The sequence below is a fragment of the Barbus barbus genome, assembly GCF_936440315.1.
Source record: "Barbus barbus genome assembly, chromosome: 24".
NCBI classification, from domain to species: domain Eukaryota; kingdom Metazoa; phylum Chordata; class Actinopteri; order Cypriniformes; family Cyprinidae; genus Barbus; species Barbus barbus.
Genome location: NC_136752.1, coordinates 7,489,283 through 7,506,774, shown reverse-complemented (window position 1 = coordinate 7,506,774; position 17,492 = coordinate 7,489,283). Strand labels below are relative to the sequence as shown.

General features: G+C 37.2%; 1 protein-coding gene across 1 annotated transcript in view; it reads left to right on the top strand.

Moving 5' to 3' along the window:
• Window positions 1-17,492, top strand: part of LOC306844108 (ezrin-like) — a 23,794-nt gene extending 6,302 nt beyond the window's left edge. Inside the window, exons 3-13 of the mRNA XM_079376026.1 lie at window positions 1,279-1,374; window positions 3,405-3,679; window positions 3,836-3,919; window positions 5,310-5,456; window positions 8,766-8,862; window positions 10,463-10,626; window positions 11,267-11,397; window positions 13,706-13,866; window positions 13,956-14,048; window positions 14,237-14,476; window positions 15,463-17,492. Of these exons, the coding sequence (XP_079232152.1) occupies window positions 1,279-1,374; window positions 3,405-3,679; window positions 3,836-3,919; window positions 5,310-5,456; window positions 8,766-8,862; window positions 10,463-10,626; window positions 11,267-11,397; window positions 13,706-13,866; window positions 13,956-14,048; window positions 14,237-14,476; window positions 15,463-15,627 (1,653 nt within the window). The 3' untranslated portion in view covers window positions 15,628-17,492. The remainder of the gene's footprint in view (window positions 1-1,278; window positions 1,375-3,404; window positions 3,680-3,835; window positions 3,920-5,309; window positions 5,457-8,765; window positions 8,863-10,462; window positions 10,627-11,266; window positions 11,398-13,705; window positions 13,867-13,955; window positions 14,049-14,236; window positions 14,477-15,462) is intronic.

Here is a 17,492-nt window from a genome sequence, read left to right as displayed (position 1 = left end):
GCTTAGAACCTGTTGAGCTGGTTTACATCATTTGTTACGTCCTTGTCACCAACTTTTTTGGATTGTTTGTTTTGTTTTTTCCTGGGATATGGAATGATTGTGACTGGTTATAAAAGGCAATTGAAGTTCAATAGAAGATCTGACTGGTTGAAGAAAAATATTGTTTTTATGTCATGAGATGGTTTCTGTTTAGATTTTCTACTATAATTTTTCCCCTAACTGAAGTGTTCTTCAGCTGCATTCACACAGAAGAAAAATACTGTTGTCAGTACTGTTTGGAGTGCTAAATACAGTTTGGTTGGTTACTATTGTGACAAGCTCATTTTATAACTGACAACTAGGTCTATAATTTAAAAGCGAGTTTGGTTGTGTGCTTTTTAAACGGAATCACACTTGGAAACTAACTGTCTGTCATGTCATTGACACACATACGTGCACATTCTTTGGGGGTAATTCTTTGCTGCCAATCACAGTCAAACTCCGGGAAACTGTTTTTGCGTTGGTGGAAGAAGAAAAAAAAAAATCACAGGACGTCTGAGAAAATGAAACCTATTAGTAAATTTGCACTTAACATTTCCTGCAGTGCAGTTTTTGTGTTTCAGAAAGTTACAGATGACGCATGTTCTGTGTGTATTTATTTAGGTGGTTATGCATACTGAATGTTTGACATTGACGTGTTTTATTTTATACATTTATTTTTCATAGTATCGCGTAAAGAGGACGGGACCACCATAGCTCAGTATGTTAGCTAACCGTTACAAAATAAAATAAAATGACTGACCCAAAACATTTGAACAGCGGTACAAATGTTGAAAATTCAATAATTTTGCTCTCGGGGTGTTGATCTAAACTCCTGTTGAACCAGCAGGTAACGGCCACTGCATTAGAGCTGCAACATATGCCAAAACAGTAGTATATACCATCTTGCACAAAGCCTCTGGAAAGTTTGTACGTGCATGTATACCCATTGAAATCTAAAGTTTTCCCTTCAGGGCCCCTGGTGCTTATCACACTCCACTCCTGCAAAAACTAATGTGTGTGTATAAGCTAATGACTTGCAGTACTTTGTGATGGGAAGAAGGCCAAAATATATATCCTATATATTTAGCATATTCTTTAAATATTGCCTTTATTTTGTTTTCATGGAAATGTAACCCTGTCCTCTGTTGGATTTCAAAGCATTATAAGTATACAACAGTTGCAAAACAGTCAGCAACAGCTTAATAATTCATTCATCTATTTATTGTGTGCTAAAAGGTGTCATTTTTTTCCTGACAGGTGGTGAAGACCATCGGGTTACGTGAAATATGGTACTTCGGACTACAGCATACGGACAGCAAAGGGTACCTTACATGGCTGAAACTTGATAAAAAGGTAATTGTACATTTAGCACAATGATATTCTGATTTTCTCTACAGAATGTGTGTTGTAATAGACTTTAGTCATAGTTTTTGCTTTCTATCCTAACTACTGTGCACTACTTTAAGGAAGTACTCTGTCTTGAGTACTTCCTTAAATATCAAATACTTAAATACGTTTAAGTATTTGACATTTTTGATGACTTTTAGATTCTCAAGCATACATTACTCCCTCATTCTAGGACACACGACTGCATTTACTGTGACATAATCAGTAGGTTTAGCATTTCAATTATTTGTTTCCTCGTTGTTGTCTTTGTACAGCTGATGCAATATACTTCAGAGGAAAGCAGATTTCCTTGGAAATGAGTTACTTTTTGTGAAACTGAATTACATTTTTCCCCAATTGTGTTAGTCTGATTTTTATAGTTTGGTTGTTTTATTAATTATTAGAATAAGGATTAAGCTTTCAAAATGCAAGCACGAGCAACACTGCTTGGTCCTTTAATATAAATTGTAAAATGAATATCAGGAATGGACTATTAAGAATTATTATGAAATTTATCATCACGAGGACTAATTTTAATTACTAACTGATATAGTTTATGAAGAGGACACATTTACATCCACTTAAAGGAGATTTGGCTTAGTGCAAATATCAAATCGCAAAAGCTGTTATGTAATTAAATTAATTTATGTGCTGCGTGTTTCAGAGAGAAGCACAGCACTGTGTTCATTTACACATGAGCAGATCACAGTCTGATGTTTTCAGTCTCAGCTGAGAGAACGCAACATGTGCCAACCGTCTTCCCAAAATTGAAATAAGAAGCTCTTATGAACCAGACGTTGGCAACTAAAGAGAAGCACCGTGTCTACACCAGACGTGACAATTGTCGTGTCGCGCCACTCCCCAACAGCTAAAGTCTATCTACACTTAGTCTCGCGTAGCCAGACCTTCAGACTGACGGCTGAAGGTCTGGGAACTTTGGCCGGTTTGAATGGCCAAGGCCCGCCCAAGAGGCCATATGACTGACAGGTAAAGCAACCGATCACGTTTTGTTTTGTTCCGCATCATGTTTAGGGCCGTGGAAATGTCACCACTATAACAGACCGGTGTGTAAAACGCTCTGACATATTTTGAAGATTCTATGCCACGAACTTTAAAAATTTCACACATTTTTGAAAATTCAGCGCTTAGTTGATCCTGACAAGCGCTCGTCATCAGTCGTAAACACGACAGCTTTCTTCTTTCCTGAGGGAGTTTGGCGTCACTGCATTTTTGTTTCCAGGCAGAACGTTAAAGAACACAACACGCACGTCTCCTGGAAATCCTGTATAATTTAACCAATCCGACGACGACTTCGAAACTCCTGAAGTGTTTCCAGCTAAGTGTGCCATATGCATCAGACGTTTAGCCAACGTTCTGTGGGCGTGACGTCTGAGGCTGAGACTAGCCTACACTGGACATGACAAAGCCACCGTTGAAAATCATTTGAAATTTGTATCAGCACATCATAAATGGAACGCGGCAGCAGTTCAGTGTCAGGGATTTGTCGTGTTGTGCCGCACCGCATCCAGCGTTGACCGCATCATTGGTTATAATGGGTTCTATTGTATTTTGTCACGCCACTCTGCTCGCGTCCGGTGTAGACACAGTGTAAGGGCCCTCTGTGGTTTTGCCCCAGAGTAAAAGTTGGCTGGTATAATGTTTGAAAATTAATTAAGCCATAGTTATTACATAAATATTAAATATCCGTTACCAATGGAGTTCAATGAAACTTGCGACCATTGTTAAATAATGATGGTTTTGAGAAATGCACCCCAGATTAGAGGACAACAACTGACTGGTGAATAAATAAAAACATTTATTTATATAATAGTATACTCATTTGATTGTGTGTGTGTGTGTGTATGTATATCTCCTACAAATATCTACTTTGCTGTAGCCTAAATGTGCTGAAACATATTTGTAGTAGTAAAACATTCATGAGTAGTCAACAAAAGCTCAGTATGAAATCTTCACATACTTTTTTTGTTGGTTTGCAGGTCTCCTCTCAGGATGTGAAGAAGGACAACCCTCTCCAGTTTAAATTCCGTGCCAAGTTCTTCCCAGAAGATGTGACGGATGAGTTGATCCAGGATATCACTCAAAAGCTGTTCTTCATGCAAGTGAAAGATGCCATTCTGAGTGACGATATCTACTGTCCTCCAGAGACTGCGGTGCTTCTGGCCTCCTATTCAGTGCAGGCCAAATTTGGTGATTTCAGCAAGGAAGTGCACAGGCCTGGATACCTGACCTCAGATCGCCTCCTGCCCCAACGGTGAGACGCACAGGACTGGCTTAACTGGGGCATGTGCTCCTGGAAGTTTAGGATTTGAATTCTGAATTCTGCTCATCAGAATTTGGTTTTGGATAACAGCTAAAGGTTTAGAAACTTTGGAAATGAGTCTTTGTTCCTCCTGTTGTTTGGTTGCAGGGTTCTAGACCAGCACAAGTTGTCACGGGACCAGTGGGAGGAGAGGATTCAGGTGTGGCATGAGGAACATCGTGGAATGATCAAGTAGGTTGACGTTCTCTCAAAAGTTGTAGTATCTTTATAGTTATCGTTCTTGGTGTGAATGGGCCTCAATGCTAAATGTAGGTTTTAAAATGTCAGTTGATTGTAGAAATAAGAAACTAACACTTCTGTCAGTTGGTCAGTCAAGCACAATCGAGCGTGGCGTTAGTTCTGGCAGGTCACGTTAGTCAAGCTCACATCAGCTGACTCTCAGCTGATCCCCATCTACCTACAGGAATACGACACCCATCTAAGAATCCATATATAAGGTCGTCAGTATTATCAGCAGTTTTCGCATTGCTCAATAGCAAATTACCCTCCTCCATCCCCAACTCCTCCTCTGTCGGTCAGGATCCAGCCTTCTGATTCTCTTTTGAATCAGACAAATTCAAAAATGTGTGCATAAAATGATTGAACTTCTTAACAAATCTGCAATACTTTTGTTGGTTCTGTTCTGTGTACCCTGGGGGGTTATCGTTGCTCTCATCCATGCTAGGCTGCATGGATGCGCAGGGAGTTCTTGCCCAGAACAGAACCATTCCGCCAATCCAAACTATATGCTAATTGTCAATCATCTTTGACGATAGTGGTCCTGACAGAATTTATTGATTGATTGCCTAATATTTGACTTGCTTGATATATCAGTCTATAGGTGGTTTGACATATACAGTACACCATGCAATTATAAATGTCACTTGGCAAGTCCAATGTAAACTGTAGGTTGTTTATGGTTGCTAAAGTCTCAACTTTCGATATTAACATAGAATTAATCTCAAGTGCAGTCACGGGTGTCTATATAACAGCTGTTTAATGTCTAATTTTATCTTTTGATTTCTATTCAAATTTCCTATAAAAAGGAAATAATTATTTTAGTATTATTTATATACTTTTTCAGTATTCGTTAATATTTTGAAAGCGTTTAATTTTTTCAGATTTAATTTTAAATTTTAATGTTTAAATTGTAATTATTTATTCATTTGTGTATGTATTGATTTATTTAACTTATACTTTTTTAATTGAAGTGCTTCAACTAAAATTTATTTCAATTAGTTTTATGGACAACAGTTTTTATTAAGTTGTTAAATATAATATTTATATTTTATTTTAATTTTCAAAAAATTGAATAGCTTTAATTTTAGTTTACACTAAATTATGTGAAATTAAGTGCCTTTAGTATTCACTTTACTGGATTATGTCATTCTAAGCTATACCGCATGATTTTGTAATATATAATATATTATATAATGTGTAAAACCGGAGTCATGACTACATTGTTATTATACTATTATTACCATAAAATAACATGTATACTGTGCTAAAAGATTTTGGTCACATCATCCACCAGCCTGTTAGAAACTGAAAGTGATCATTCTGTTTTATTCTCTGTTCTTAGAGAGGACGCAATGCTTGAGTACCTGAAGATTGCTCAGGATCTGGAAATGTATGGGGTGAACTATTTTGACATCAAGAACAAGAAGGGAACAGAGCTGAGGCTGGGTGTGGATGCCCTGGGCCTAAATATCTATGAGAAAGAAGACAAGTGAGTTCAGCCTTTCCCTACATTCATTTGACATTATTCACATCTCAAGTGCTATTTCAACTCCAACATGTTTTTCTCTTCTTTTAAATACAATTTAAATTCCCTCCCTTTACATTGTGGCAGTACTATGGTAAAATAATGGTATGAGATGGTAATACTAATATGTACTGTATGATAATACCATGGTAATTTTGTGCAAAGCCAAACTAATTGGGAAAACCTTTGGCCTGTACATCCATCACCTTCTCTTCATTTACTTTCTTAATTTTTGAAATTCAAGATATTAAGGAGTCTGTTTGGGGATTTTTCTTTTTTTCTAAATGACATGTTGTGATTTAGTTTGATATGAGGACATTGCTCATAGAACTGTGCTCGTCTTTCCACAAACAGAGATCTGTGTGTGTGTGTGTGTGTGTGTGTGTAAGTGCAGTGGCGACTAATGACTTTTTCCCCACAATGCCCTCTATTTAACCATAGCAACAAAGACTGGTTTTTCAAGCTATGCAGTCCTTGAAAACGTTGGGCAAGGATTGTGTATGTGATTGAGAGAAGGCTTTGCAAGCACACACATGTGAAGATAAGAAAACCATGTTGCACAACAACCCGTGAAATAGTTCACATTCATTGGATCTTTGTTTGTGTTGTTGCATTATCTGTGCTCTTTCAGCTTCAAGGTATCTGCTGAGTGGCCCATATCCTTCACATTTGTTTCAGATGAACTGTCTTAACTGACAACATGCCAGTCTCCAAAAGCGTGTAGTCATAGTTTAACCCTAACGCTATGAGAAGTGATACAAGTACAGGGTGTTGTTTACTTTTTTCATTATCCCCATCAAACCAATGTTAGAACAGTAAATACTTGTAAATACTAAATATCAGTATTATTATTATTGTTGTTATTATTATTAAATAATTGGGTGACACTTTATTTTGCAGTGTCCTTGTTGCACATTTTACATGTACTTTATATAGTAATAACAGTAAATTATGCATAATTACAACTACCCGTAAACCAGACCTAATCCTGTAGTAAGTGCATGTTGTTAATTACTATTACTCAGTACTTATTTCTGTAATTGCAGTATAACAAGGACACCTCAAAATAAACCTGTAATTGTTTAATAATAGAACATTTATTTTTATTTGAATACAATTTAGCTTTTTCCTCAATCTATTAAATATTGTATGCCTTCTGTCCATGAGGAAAAACTAAGCAAGCACTTTTTAGCAGCTCTATTCCACCTAGACCAAGCGACACAACAATCTTTCTGGAGCTTTATTCCCACAAGAGCCAATCAAAGCCTAGCAAGAGACATTTTATAGACCAAATGTACAATCATAGCACTACGAGGACACAAACTATGGCCTCTTAAACATAATATAAATTATTTAAAATATATGATAGGAAGAATGAAACAGTCAAGAGTCGTGTTGTATTCTATACAATGCAATATAATACAATACATCTTTATTATCAACCATGATTGTCTTTGACCACATTAGCGATACCAAACACAGATAAAAACCATCATACTAAATCGCATAGCCTTTTGATTAATAAAATCTTCTTTTGCTGTACCGCCATACCCTACCATAAAATGTACCATAAATCCACCAAAATGCCATGGGTGCAAATATAAAACAATAAAACATGGAATCTCAATAGAAAAGGATTTTCATTTACTATTATTAATAGTAGTAGTGGTTATACATTAAACTACAATTGTTTAAATGGTATAACTTTACAATAAGATCACATTAGTTAACTGCATTAGTTAAACTGACAATGAAAAATACTTCTAAAGCATTTATTAGTCTTAGTTAATGTTTCAACATTCAATTTACTAATACATTAGTCAAATCACAAGTTGTATCTGTGGACATTATTTAATGGCAATTAGTTAACAATGAATTGATGTTAACAAAGATGAATAAATACTGTAACAAATGTACTCATTGTTAGTTAAGGCAGTAACTAAAGCTGCACTGTAAAAAAAAAAAGAAGTTTAAAGCACCCAGCTTCAGCAGATTTTTGAGTTTAGGAAATTTCTAAATTTTTTGCTGAATAAACTTAAAACAAGAAGTTGAGAGAACTCCAAAATCTGCTGAAGCTGGTTGCCTTAAAGTTTTAAGTTTGCCCAACTTTTTACAGTATTGTGCAAACACTAGACAATTTTCAAATCTTAAACGATTTTAAAACCATGGGAGACCACAGACATGAAGACAGTTGAACCGAGTTTTAGCCTTATCCTCTGAACGCACACACGACGATTCGACCAGACCGCGAGACCACACACTTGTCGATTGTAGGAACAAATTCACAGCGACACAAGATCTCACAGACTCGCGAGATCAAACGTGACTAGAGAAGAAAAACAAATGGAGAACAATTGGCATTGTCAGCTGTATTCTGCTTTCGTTGCATATTCAACGAACATCCGGTAAGTGGCTCTTGCTCGCTCTCATTGGCTGTCGCAGGTATCACGTCAAGAGGCCTGTTTGATATTTATGGTTTGAGTTCGGGGACGCTCCGTCTCAATCGGGAGCAGTTAAATAATCGTAATGATACCACACAATAGAGGTTTTTTGGACCAAAAAAATCGTTTGCGACAAGCCTCGAATCAGGCCACGCCCCCCGATTGTTCGGGGGTGCAAATCGGCTTAAAATCGTCTAGTGTGCGGCCAGCTAAATGTTAACTTATTGTAAAGTGTTACTGTTAAAATATGGTTACCATTATTAATTTCTTTTTTTTTTATTATTATTTAATTTAAAAAAAGAACAATTGAATGAGTTACAAGTGTAGGATGTTACATACCATTTTTATTACCATCATTACTTATTTTAACCATTTATGTCATTGGTTTTAGGGAACGTTTGTGGTGTGTCATGCGAGGTGGGCCGCGGTAGCTTTGTGTTCTCTTAGCTATGCATTGAGCCATGCACGTTAGAAGGTGTAGTTGTAACGCCACTCCCATGAGCTCCACAAAGAGATCGCACGGCACACTCCTCACTGCGCTGATGTCACCCGCTCACGTTAATCACAGGCCCGTCCTTGTCTTCACATTCCTCGAGTATCTCAGCGTAGGACCGTCATGCCTGTGCTGCAACATTCTCACTGCATTACAAACTCCTCTCAGCGCTAACATTTAGATATTTGCTCGATCAGCATTCAGAGATCTGATCGTTGTCGTCCACATTTTTAAAATAGGGATTTCATGTTTCATCCACCCTACAGTGTTTGTTTTGTGTGACTGTATGTTCGGTATGAATATAGATCACCTCTCATGATTTCATCATTGTCTTTACAGACTCACTCCGAAAATTGGATTCCCCTGGAGCGAAATAAGAAACATTTCCTTCAACGATAAGAAGTTTGTCATCAAGCCTATAGATAAAAAAGCTCAAGTAAGTGAAACTATGATTGTGACACGAGCCGCCTTCATACCTCACAGTCCCACCTGAAACTGAAAAACTGCCTTGACGAGAATAAAACTTGTTTTATTCCACTGTAATATACAATCATTCTACGTCACACTAATGCTAGAACATCTAGGATTATATTTAGGATACATAATCTAGAGTTTTAGGATTAAAAATGTTATGATGAAAAATTAATGTAAAAACATTTCATTGGCTGCATCATTTGTTGGTAAATTTGGGACACTGAGCACATAAACTTTGTACAAAAGATTGAAGTACAAGGTGCTCTTTAAAAACTTGAGAATTCTAATGAATACTAATACTATAAGAATACTAATGACAGTATTCTTATATTTACATTTATTCATTTAGCAGATGCTTTTACCCAAAGCGACTTAATATATATATATATATGTGTAATATTACACAATTACACTATATATTTGTGTAATATTACACAAAGATAATGCAATGCACACCTGGACAGCTTTTTTCCCTTAATAAATGAAATCATTATTTCAAAACTGCATTTTGTATTTAATCTGGTTATCTTTGTGTAATATTAAAATTTGTCTGATCTGAATCTTTTAAATATGCAAAAAAAAAAAAAACAGGAAAGGGGCAAAAACCTTTTCACGGCACTGTACATTATATATATATATATATATATATAAAATGATTTATTTATTTATTTTCCCCACTCAAACTGAGATTCAGAAGTTCAGCTCAATGAGGCCTATCACAAAACCTGTGCTAACTAAAAGAAAACAAATTGACAGAAAGGTTTGGTTCAATAAATCAATATTTGGATATCATTTTTAAAAGGCCGGTCATTTTTGACTGGGAACAACAAATCAGATGAAGATGTTTTAGCACAGCAGTGTTATAAATACTATTAGAGTGTATAAATAATGCTGGAACGACACTGCAATGTGACACAGAGGAGAACTGGCCCCACGACTGAGCCTGGTTTCTCCAAAGGTTTTGTTCTCCATTCTGTCACAGAGGAAGATTTGGTTCCTTGCCGCTGTCGCCTCTGGCTTGCTCAGTTGGGGCTATTTAAACTATTTAAACTAAACTGAACTAGACAAAGACATCTCTGAATTCAATAATGAAATGCCTTTAACTGAAAATTGAGTGTTTAATCTTATTATACATTACTGACACTCTATCCTCCAATTTGATACGGTTAAGTGCTTTGACACAATCTGTATTGTTAACAGTGCTATATAAATAAAGGTGACTTGACTTGACACTCAAAAAGACTTGAAATGATGGTGAGATGCTTTCTAGGGATGGCTTCAGCTTTGTTTTGACAAACACTAAATCACAGTAGAGAGTCATTAGTTGTAGCAGGGCTGTTTTGACTGATAAACACCAGCAGTCAGTCTCCTCTGACAAGCTGGCCTTCATTGAGCGTTATCTCTGAGCGTCAGAGCCGGCTGCTCACAACAACAGCTTTCTGTAGGTTTTACATTATTGCAGGACTTTATTATATAAATACACAGTTATCAATCTGATCAACGATCCATAAATTGAATGATGTATAACCCCTGCCTTTACATCTTCCTCCTTAACCCTGCAGGATTTTGTGTTCTACTCCCCGCGGTTGCGCATTAATAAACGTATCCTACAGCTGTGCATGGGGAACCATGAGCTTTACATGCGCCGCAGGAAGCCGGACACCATCGAGGTGCAGCAGATGAAAGCACAGGCTCGAGAGGAGAAACAACACAAACAGATGGAGAGGTGAGGATGAATCTCCATGGTGATGTGAGGAGTGATGCTGTCTCATCAGCAGATGCTGCAGTATATAAAAGAGACCATATTCTGGACTTGTGTAGCATCTTATTTCATAACTAGACTTTTTGTTTTTTTTTAAAATTCCTGTTCTGTTCTATTGTTTTGTTTGTTTGACCATATTCTACACTTAGCATCTTATTTCTCAGAAACTTTGGCTTGGCAAAGCCTAGTAAGAATTTAGTTAATTTTTGTAATATTTTTTTATTTTGTCTTAGGGTTTTTGCTTTTGTTTGTTTTTGTTTTTTGCCTTTAGTCAACTCCAGTTACTTGTTGCTGCAAATTACCTTCCAAATGGCTGGCATTTAAACAGTTTTTTATATATATGATCTCTGTTGTGATTGGCTGATCAAAGTTCATGTTGCTGCCGATCAGAGTGGGATAAGATGCTGAATACTGAATAGACATTGTCAATCTGCTCATGTTTGTGACGTTCAGAAATCTTTATGGTTTCATGACAAGCTGTTTTTGCAACTATGACCACCTTGGGAAGGACAGTATGAGAGATGAGTTTTGTGTGTGGGTATAGAGCAGCGTCCTGAGCAAACGTCACTGACTGTACTTCTCTTTGGTTGTGTCTTATCTGCAGAGCTCAGCTGGAGAATGAGAAGAAGAGACGAGAGACCATAGAGAGAGAGAGAGAGCAGGTGGAGAAGGAGAAACAGGAGCTGATGATACGACTCTACCAGTTTGAGCAGAAGACCAAAAAAGCGGAAAAAGGTAAGACGCCAAGATCCAGCGTGCTTGTTTTTATTTGGAAAAATATCATAAAAACGTTTAAAATATTTTCATATCTAATGCAAGATCATTGTATTTATTGACTGCATTCACATAAGCAAATAAAATTTTTTGATTGAGGAAAATGTAAAGCTTCATCATGTTTATATGATTTTATCTCAGAAAAGACATGTAATTTTAACGGTCAGTATTTAGTTTTATTAAACAACTCAATATGGATTACAGTTTTTAAAATCTAACAATCATTGTGACTTGTTTTGCTGTGAGTCCGTATGGAAAATGTGGCTCATAATTGGAGACGTCAAGCCAAATACAGTCACTTTGGTCTTTTGAGTTTGTTACCTTTTAGCTTGTCGTTCTATAAAGCGGAGGCATTATACTTTGATCATGACTGTGCTCCAGCTGACAATACCATTGACTGGCAATACAAACACAAGATGGTGTCATACTGCACCTGTTACTCTGTTTCTGCTGTCCGCATGCCATATTTCTTTTGTGTTTGCCACAAAGCTTGCCTTTCTGATATTCATTACAAGACTACATTATTAGACAAGGAATTTTTCATTCAGAAATGAGCAATATGTGAAAACTGTAATCTATGTGTTGTTATACTAGATTAAATAATATTACTGAATCTTGTGGCCATGCATGCTAAAACCATCAGCCATCTCTGACTATACACAGTTTTGGGTTAACTATCCCTTCAATGTAGAATAATTAGCCTACAGGGACTAAAACTTCTTTGCTAAAGCAAAAGTGCTAAAACATAACTTGGTCGCAACTATCTTGCATCAGACCAGCAAACTTTTGATTAAAAGGCTCATTAACTGCCTTTATTATTTTGTACTGTTTTCTGAGGTCCGCTTGTAATTTTATCAAGATTTTTACACAAAAAAAAAACCATAATTTAGAAGTAATAGGCTATTTTCTGTCCTGTTTTTAACCCCCTCATCAGAATGCTCTGTTTGAAGAGGCGTGGCGGATTGTAGACTGCTCTGATTGGATAAAAGTTGTGAATGTTTGCTGATGAGATTTTGATCAAAAACGCATAAATACTCAATACATATCAAATGATATGTAATAATAGACAAAGCAATAGTGATCATGTAATAAAAACAGTTACTCACACTGTTATGGTGCGACACTGCTGTCAGATCCAATATATTCGGCACAGCATCACCTTTTATTTTTAAAAATCCCCCATCGAATTGATCCATCGGTAAGCCCTGCCCACCTTAGTTACTGTTGCTCCGTCTGACAAACAAACGTAGTTGCTCACTGTCTTACAATGAGAGCTGTCAGTGTGAAAACCTTGTCCCACGATATTTTTGCACAATTTTGGACACAGAAGGGTCACCATTCAAGTGGAATTAAATATTCCATGGAGGGATATGTAAAATATTTTCAAATAAATACGGTGGGTTACTCGAAGCGAGGGTTTACAGATAACAACACAAGCGGGAGAAGTCTCATATTACGGTCGTTACGATTGCGGATGACAACATGCAGGATCAACACTGTTTATGTATCGCAGGGTACGATTAAATTAATGTACATTTAACCAATTTAATATGGAGGGGCACTGAAATGTAGACCTTCGTTTGTGTTTTTGACTGTACATTTAAATTCAATTCAAGTTTATTTGTATAGCGCTTTTTACGATACAAATCGTTGTAAAGCAGCTCTACAGGAATTTAAGTTTCCACAATATATTTATATATTGCAGAACCTTAATAAGTTTAACTTATGGCAAAATTTGGTAACTCTGTATGTTGTCTGAGCGTTGGCATCCTCCGAAGTCTCACATGATGTGAGAACAGTCCGCTATTTAGGTTTGTACGTTAGCATGGACTCACTAACTTTAACGTTAGCTAGTTTTAGCCAGAGATACCTTGCTGAAACGCAAGATGATATTAACGTTCTCCTTGAACAGATGAAAATCATAACTTAATGAGTGGATGACAACCAGGAAATGAACGTTTTTGTCTTCATTGGGATCTTCCAATGTTTCTCTATGGCGCTGAAACCTAAAGATGTCCGAGTTCTGCTCCCCGTGCCACTGATACTCGACTGCCATTGGCTCATGAAAGTTTTGAGTTCTGAAACTTTTTATAGTACAGTGACCTCTTATGTCAAATGATCAAGGGAATTTTGGTTACTTAGTTCATGACCCTTTTAATATCCCAGATCTGTAACTGTTAGAGCATCACCATCCACAGTGAGGCCCAGACCCATACTTAAGATGTACTGATGTTTGCACTTTAAATTAAATCTGGATGCGTGTTTTCAGACCTGCAGGAGCAAACGCAGAGGGCTATGCAGCTGGAGAGTGAACGGAGACTGGCAGAAGAGGAGGCAGCCAGATTGGAGGCAGAGAGGCAGGCAGCACTGCTTGCAAAGGAGGAACTGGCCCGTCAAGCCCAGAATCAGCTGAAGGGTCAAGAACAGCTGGTGAGAACCCAACACTCTTTCTTTGAAAAATTACTTTGTCTTTATAATTTTTTCCCCATTTAACAATCATCCCCATTTATCTCTTTCAGGCTGCTGAGCTGGCAGAACATACTGCTCGTATTGCACTCCTGGAGGAAGCCAAAAAACGCAAGGAGGAGGAAGCCATGACATGGCAGCACAGAGTAAGACCGTTAAGACATAAACCCTGTCACCTCAAGATCTTTGTCACCTTTTTCACCCCTGATGGGTTTGCATTCTTGCAAATTTGTCCAAAAGCTGTCTGTATATCAATAGCCGTAGTGCACTCTTAAATTCTTCAAGAATTGGATTGGTAATCTGATATTTGTGATGTTGGATTGTGTTCTTCCAGGCACAAGAGGCCCAAGATGACCTGGTGAAGACCCGTGAAGAGCTTCACATGGTGATGACTGCGCCACCTCTCCCTCCACCACCACCTGCATATGAACCTGATGAGAATGAGTATGAAGATGGGGAGAGCAACAGTAGCTACAGTGCAGACCTGCAGACAGGAGGGATCAATGACCACCGCTACGAAGAACAGCGAATCACTGAGGCCGAGAAGAATGAACGAGTTCAGAAACAGCTGTTGGTAAGTACAACATTGCAGGAGCAACTGGATGGAGCAACTTTCCTAGGCTCCAGGATCGGAGCCTAAAGCCCGAAACACACCGCACAATTTTAGCAATCCTATAAGATCACTGCATGTCAAATTGTGCGACAGATTCAAAATACTTGCCTGGAAGTTTCTAGCAATCCTGAAGACCTTGATCAGCTGTTTGGATGTTTAATTAGGGTTGGAGCTAAACTCTGCGGGACAGTGAGTTTGACATCCCAGTTCTATAGTGCCTTCATGTAGTCAACTGTAGTCTCTTGTATTTGCACCCATTGTAGGTGTAAATGCAAGTGAACAAAGTCTTTTCGGGCCCACTTCAGGCCTTCTCGGGGAGTACTGGAGCTACTGTGTGTCAGAAAGTGGCTAATATAGCTCTCTGTGTCTAGGAATGATTAACCCCTGCCCCCCCCAAAAAAAAACATCTAGCAATTTGCCTTTCTTTTAAGGAGAATGTTGAGGTTAAAATAGGGTTGGTTAGACCCTAGAGCTATTCTTGGTTGATAGGAATAGTTAGGTGTCTAGCACCAGGGAGGCCTATAAACATGAAACATGTCCTACTTTGGTTCATCAGGTTGTCTCGTATGATTAGATGATCTTTGTTGGTCCTCGGCAATACTCTTATCAACTAAACAGATTTTGGAAATAGGATTAGGCTCTAGGCTTGGGCTGGAGCTTCCCTCTGCCTCCAGGGTTAGTTAACAGTTAGGGTTAGGAATGGTTGATGTGATTTTGCCAAGTAGGTCATGTTCCTGAAATAACATACTGTACTTTGTTAGTTTAGGGGCTTACATTGGGATAGGCCTTGAACAGCAATGTTGTTCTAGGTTGTTAATCCAAATGTATCCTATGTGAGGATGTAGGGTTAGGACTTTAAGTCCTTTTATGCAAAATCACATGGATTCAGCTCTTATTGCTCTCTTCAGTCACAGATCACTAAATCGCTGACATTATCTTCTTTACAGGCTCTGACCTCAGAGTTGTCCCAGGCTCGTGACGACACCAAGAAGACTCAGAACGACCTGTTGCACACAGAGAACATGCGCGCCGGCCGAGACAAATACAAAACTCTCCGGCAGATCCGCCAGGGCAACACTAAACAGAGGATTGATGAGTTTGAGGCCTTATAAAATATCTGGACCAGGAAACTTTGGGAGGGAGGGAGGAAAGGAGTCTCAAAGCCCTTGTCCATTTTTTTTCTGTCCCTACGTCTGAGTGGTCAATGCAAGAGGCACATCCTGCGTACAAAAGCACATAAGTGCGCACACGTACATGAGCACAGTAATGCAACAGATTTGATTCGTTTGATATGAACACTGGTTCAACATGCACTAAAACTAAATTATTAAAAAAAAAAAAATGCACACTTTGACACACGTGCTGTTTACCCCTTAGTGGTGTACATTGAATTTCACGGTAATACTTTACAGTAAGGTTCTGTACTGTAGCATTATTAATGCACGAGGAATCATCAACAAACTGAACAATTTCATTTACAATTTCAATGAACAACATCAGTAATTTGTTCATTCTTTGTTTGCAGTGCTAATTAGTGATAACTTTTAATATTTATTTATACAGTATATGTAGCCATAAACATTAACAAATTGCTCCGTTAATTGTGTTAACTAATGTTAACATACACAGCCTTATTGTAAAACGTTACCAATTTCACAGAATAAATAAATGAACTAAATCTGCTTTTGCCATATGAAGCTAAATTATATTTAAACACGTGCCAACAATGCATCCTCCTTTTGTTAAATATATATTAGTTATTCAATAATCTGGCCAAAATATAATTTTAATTAGTTTTGGGTTGTAATAAGTGGTACTTTTTCTCCCCCTTTTTCTTATTAATGATCCACTCAGCACAGGGCTTGGCAATATGATTAATTTTATGTATTGTCTGATATTAAAACGCTTTAATTCATGTTGAATATGGCTTTTGCCAGAATATTTGTTATAGTGTTTATTTATTGTCTTTTGAGTTATTTAAGGTTTATGGGTAGATGTACTTTTCTTCCTTTACTAATGACAGTACAGATTCATTTGTTTATTGAATTCAGTACTGACCCGATATGTAAGTTATACTTTTTATATATATATTGGATTATCCAAATGCATGTTAAATCCTTAGATTTCCTACATTAGATACAAACTGATTTTTATCACTTTGAACCTAGTTACTGAATGTTTATTGCCATGACTGTGGGATGAAGGAAGATTTGTTTAATAGACTTTTGTAATCTCAGTTGGTATCTAAATGGATTTGATATGTGCTGTGTTGCAGAGTTTCTCACGGACTTGCTAGCAGCTTATTCATATTTTAATTAAAACTATTAAAAATAGCACAAATCAGGTAGTGTTAAGACACCTTTACTTTGCTCTGCTAGTGGGACCAAATGTATAATATATCCAAAAGATGAATGGAGTTTGAGGAGTAACATACAAATGGGCGAATATGACAATTTAGTAAATTGTTTCTGTGATGCCTGTAACCATATGATGCCACTTTCATAAAAATAGAATAGTATTTTTGTTGCTTTTTTTTTTTTTTTTTTGGTTTTTGTACATAGGCTGAAAATGTATTTGTGTCCTTCAAATGCTCCTGACTGTTAATTCATTCTTGATTTTCCACCATCAAAATCAGCTGTTTTAATCACTCGCAGCACTTTGAACGCTTGCGTTTAAAATATTACTTGAAATTGTCCATACACAAATAAGCTTTTCACACTACCAACCAACGGCAGATGAGGAGTTTTTTTGCAGGGCTTAATACTGTTTTTAACCCTGGGTTATGAAGCTAGTAACTAACCCAGGTTAAGAACTAGTTGACCCTGGGTTAACATTTTAAAGTGTGACTTGTGTATAATAGAAATAAGCTCTTATCAGTAGTAATATAAACTAAATTATCAAGCTTCACAACTGGATTTATTTATTTCCCCCTAAAAGGTGTTTATTATATTAGAAATAAAGATTTATGATGAACAGA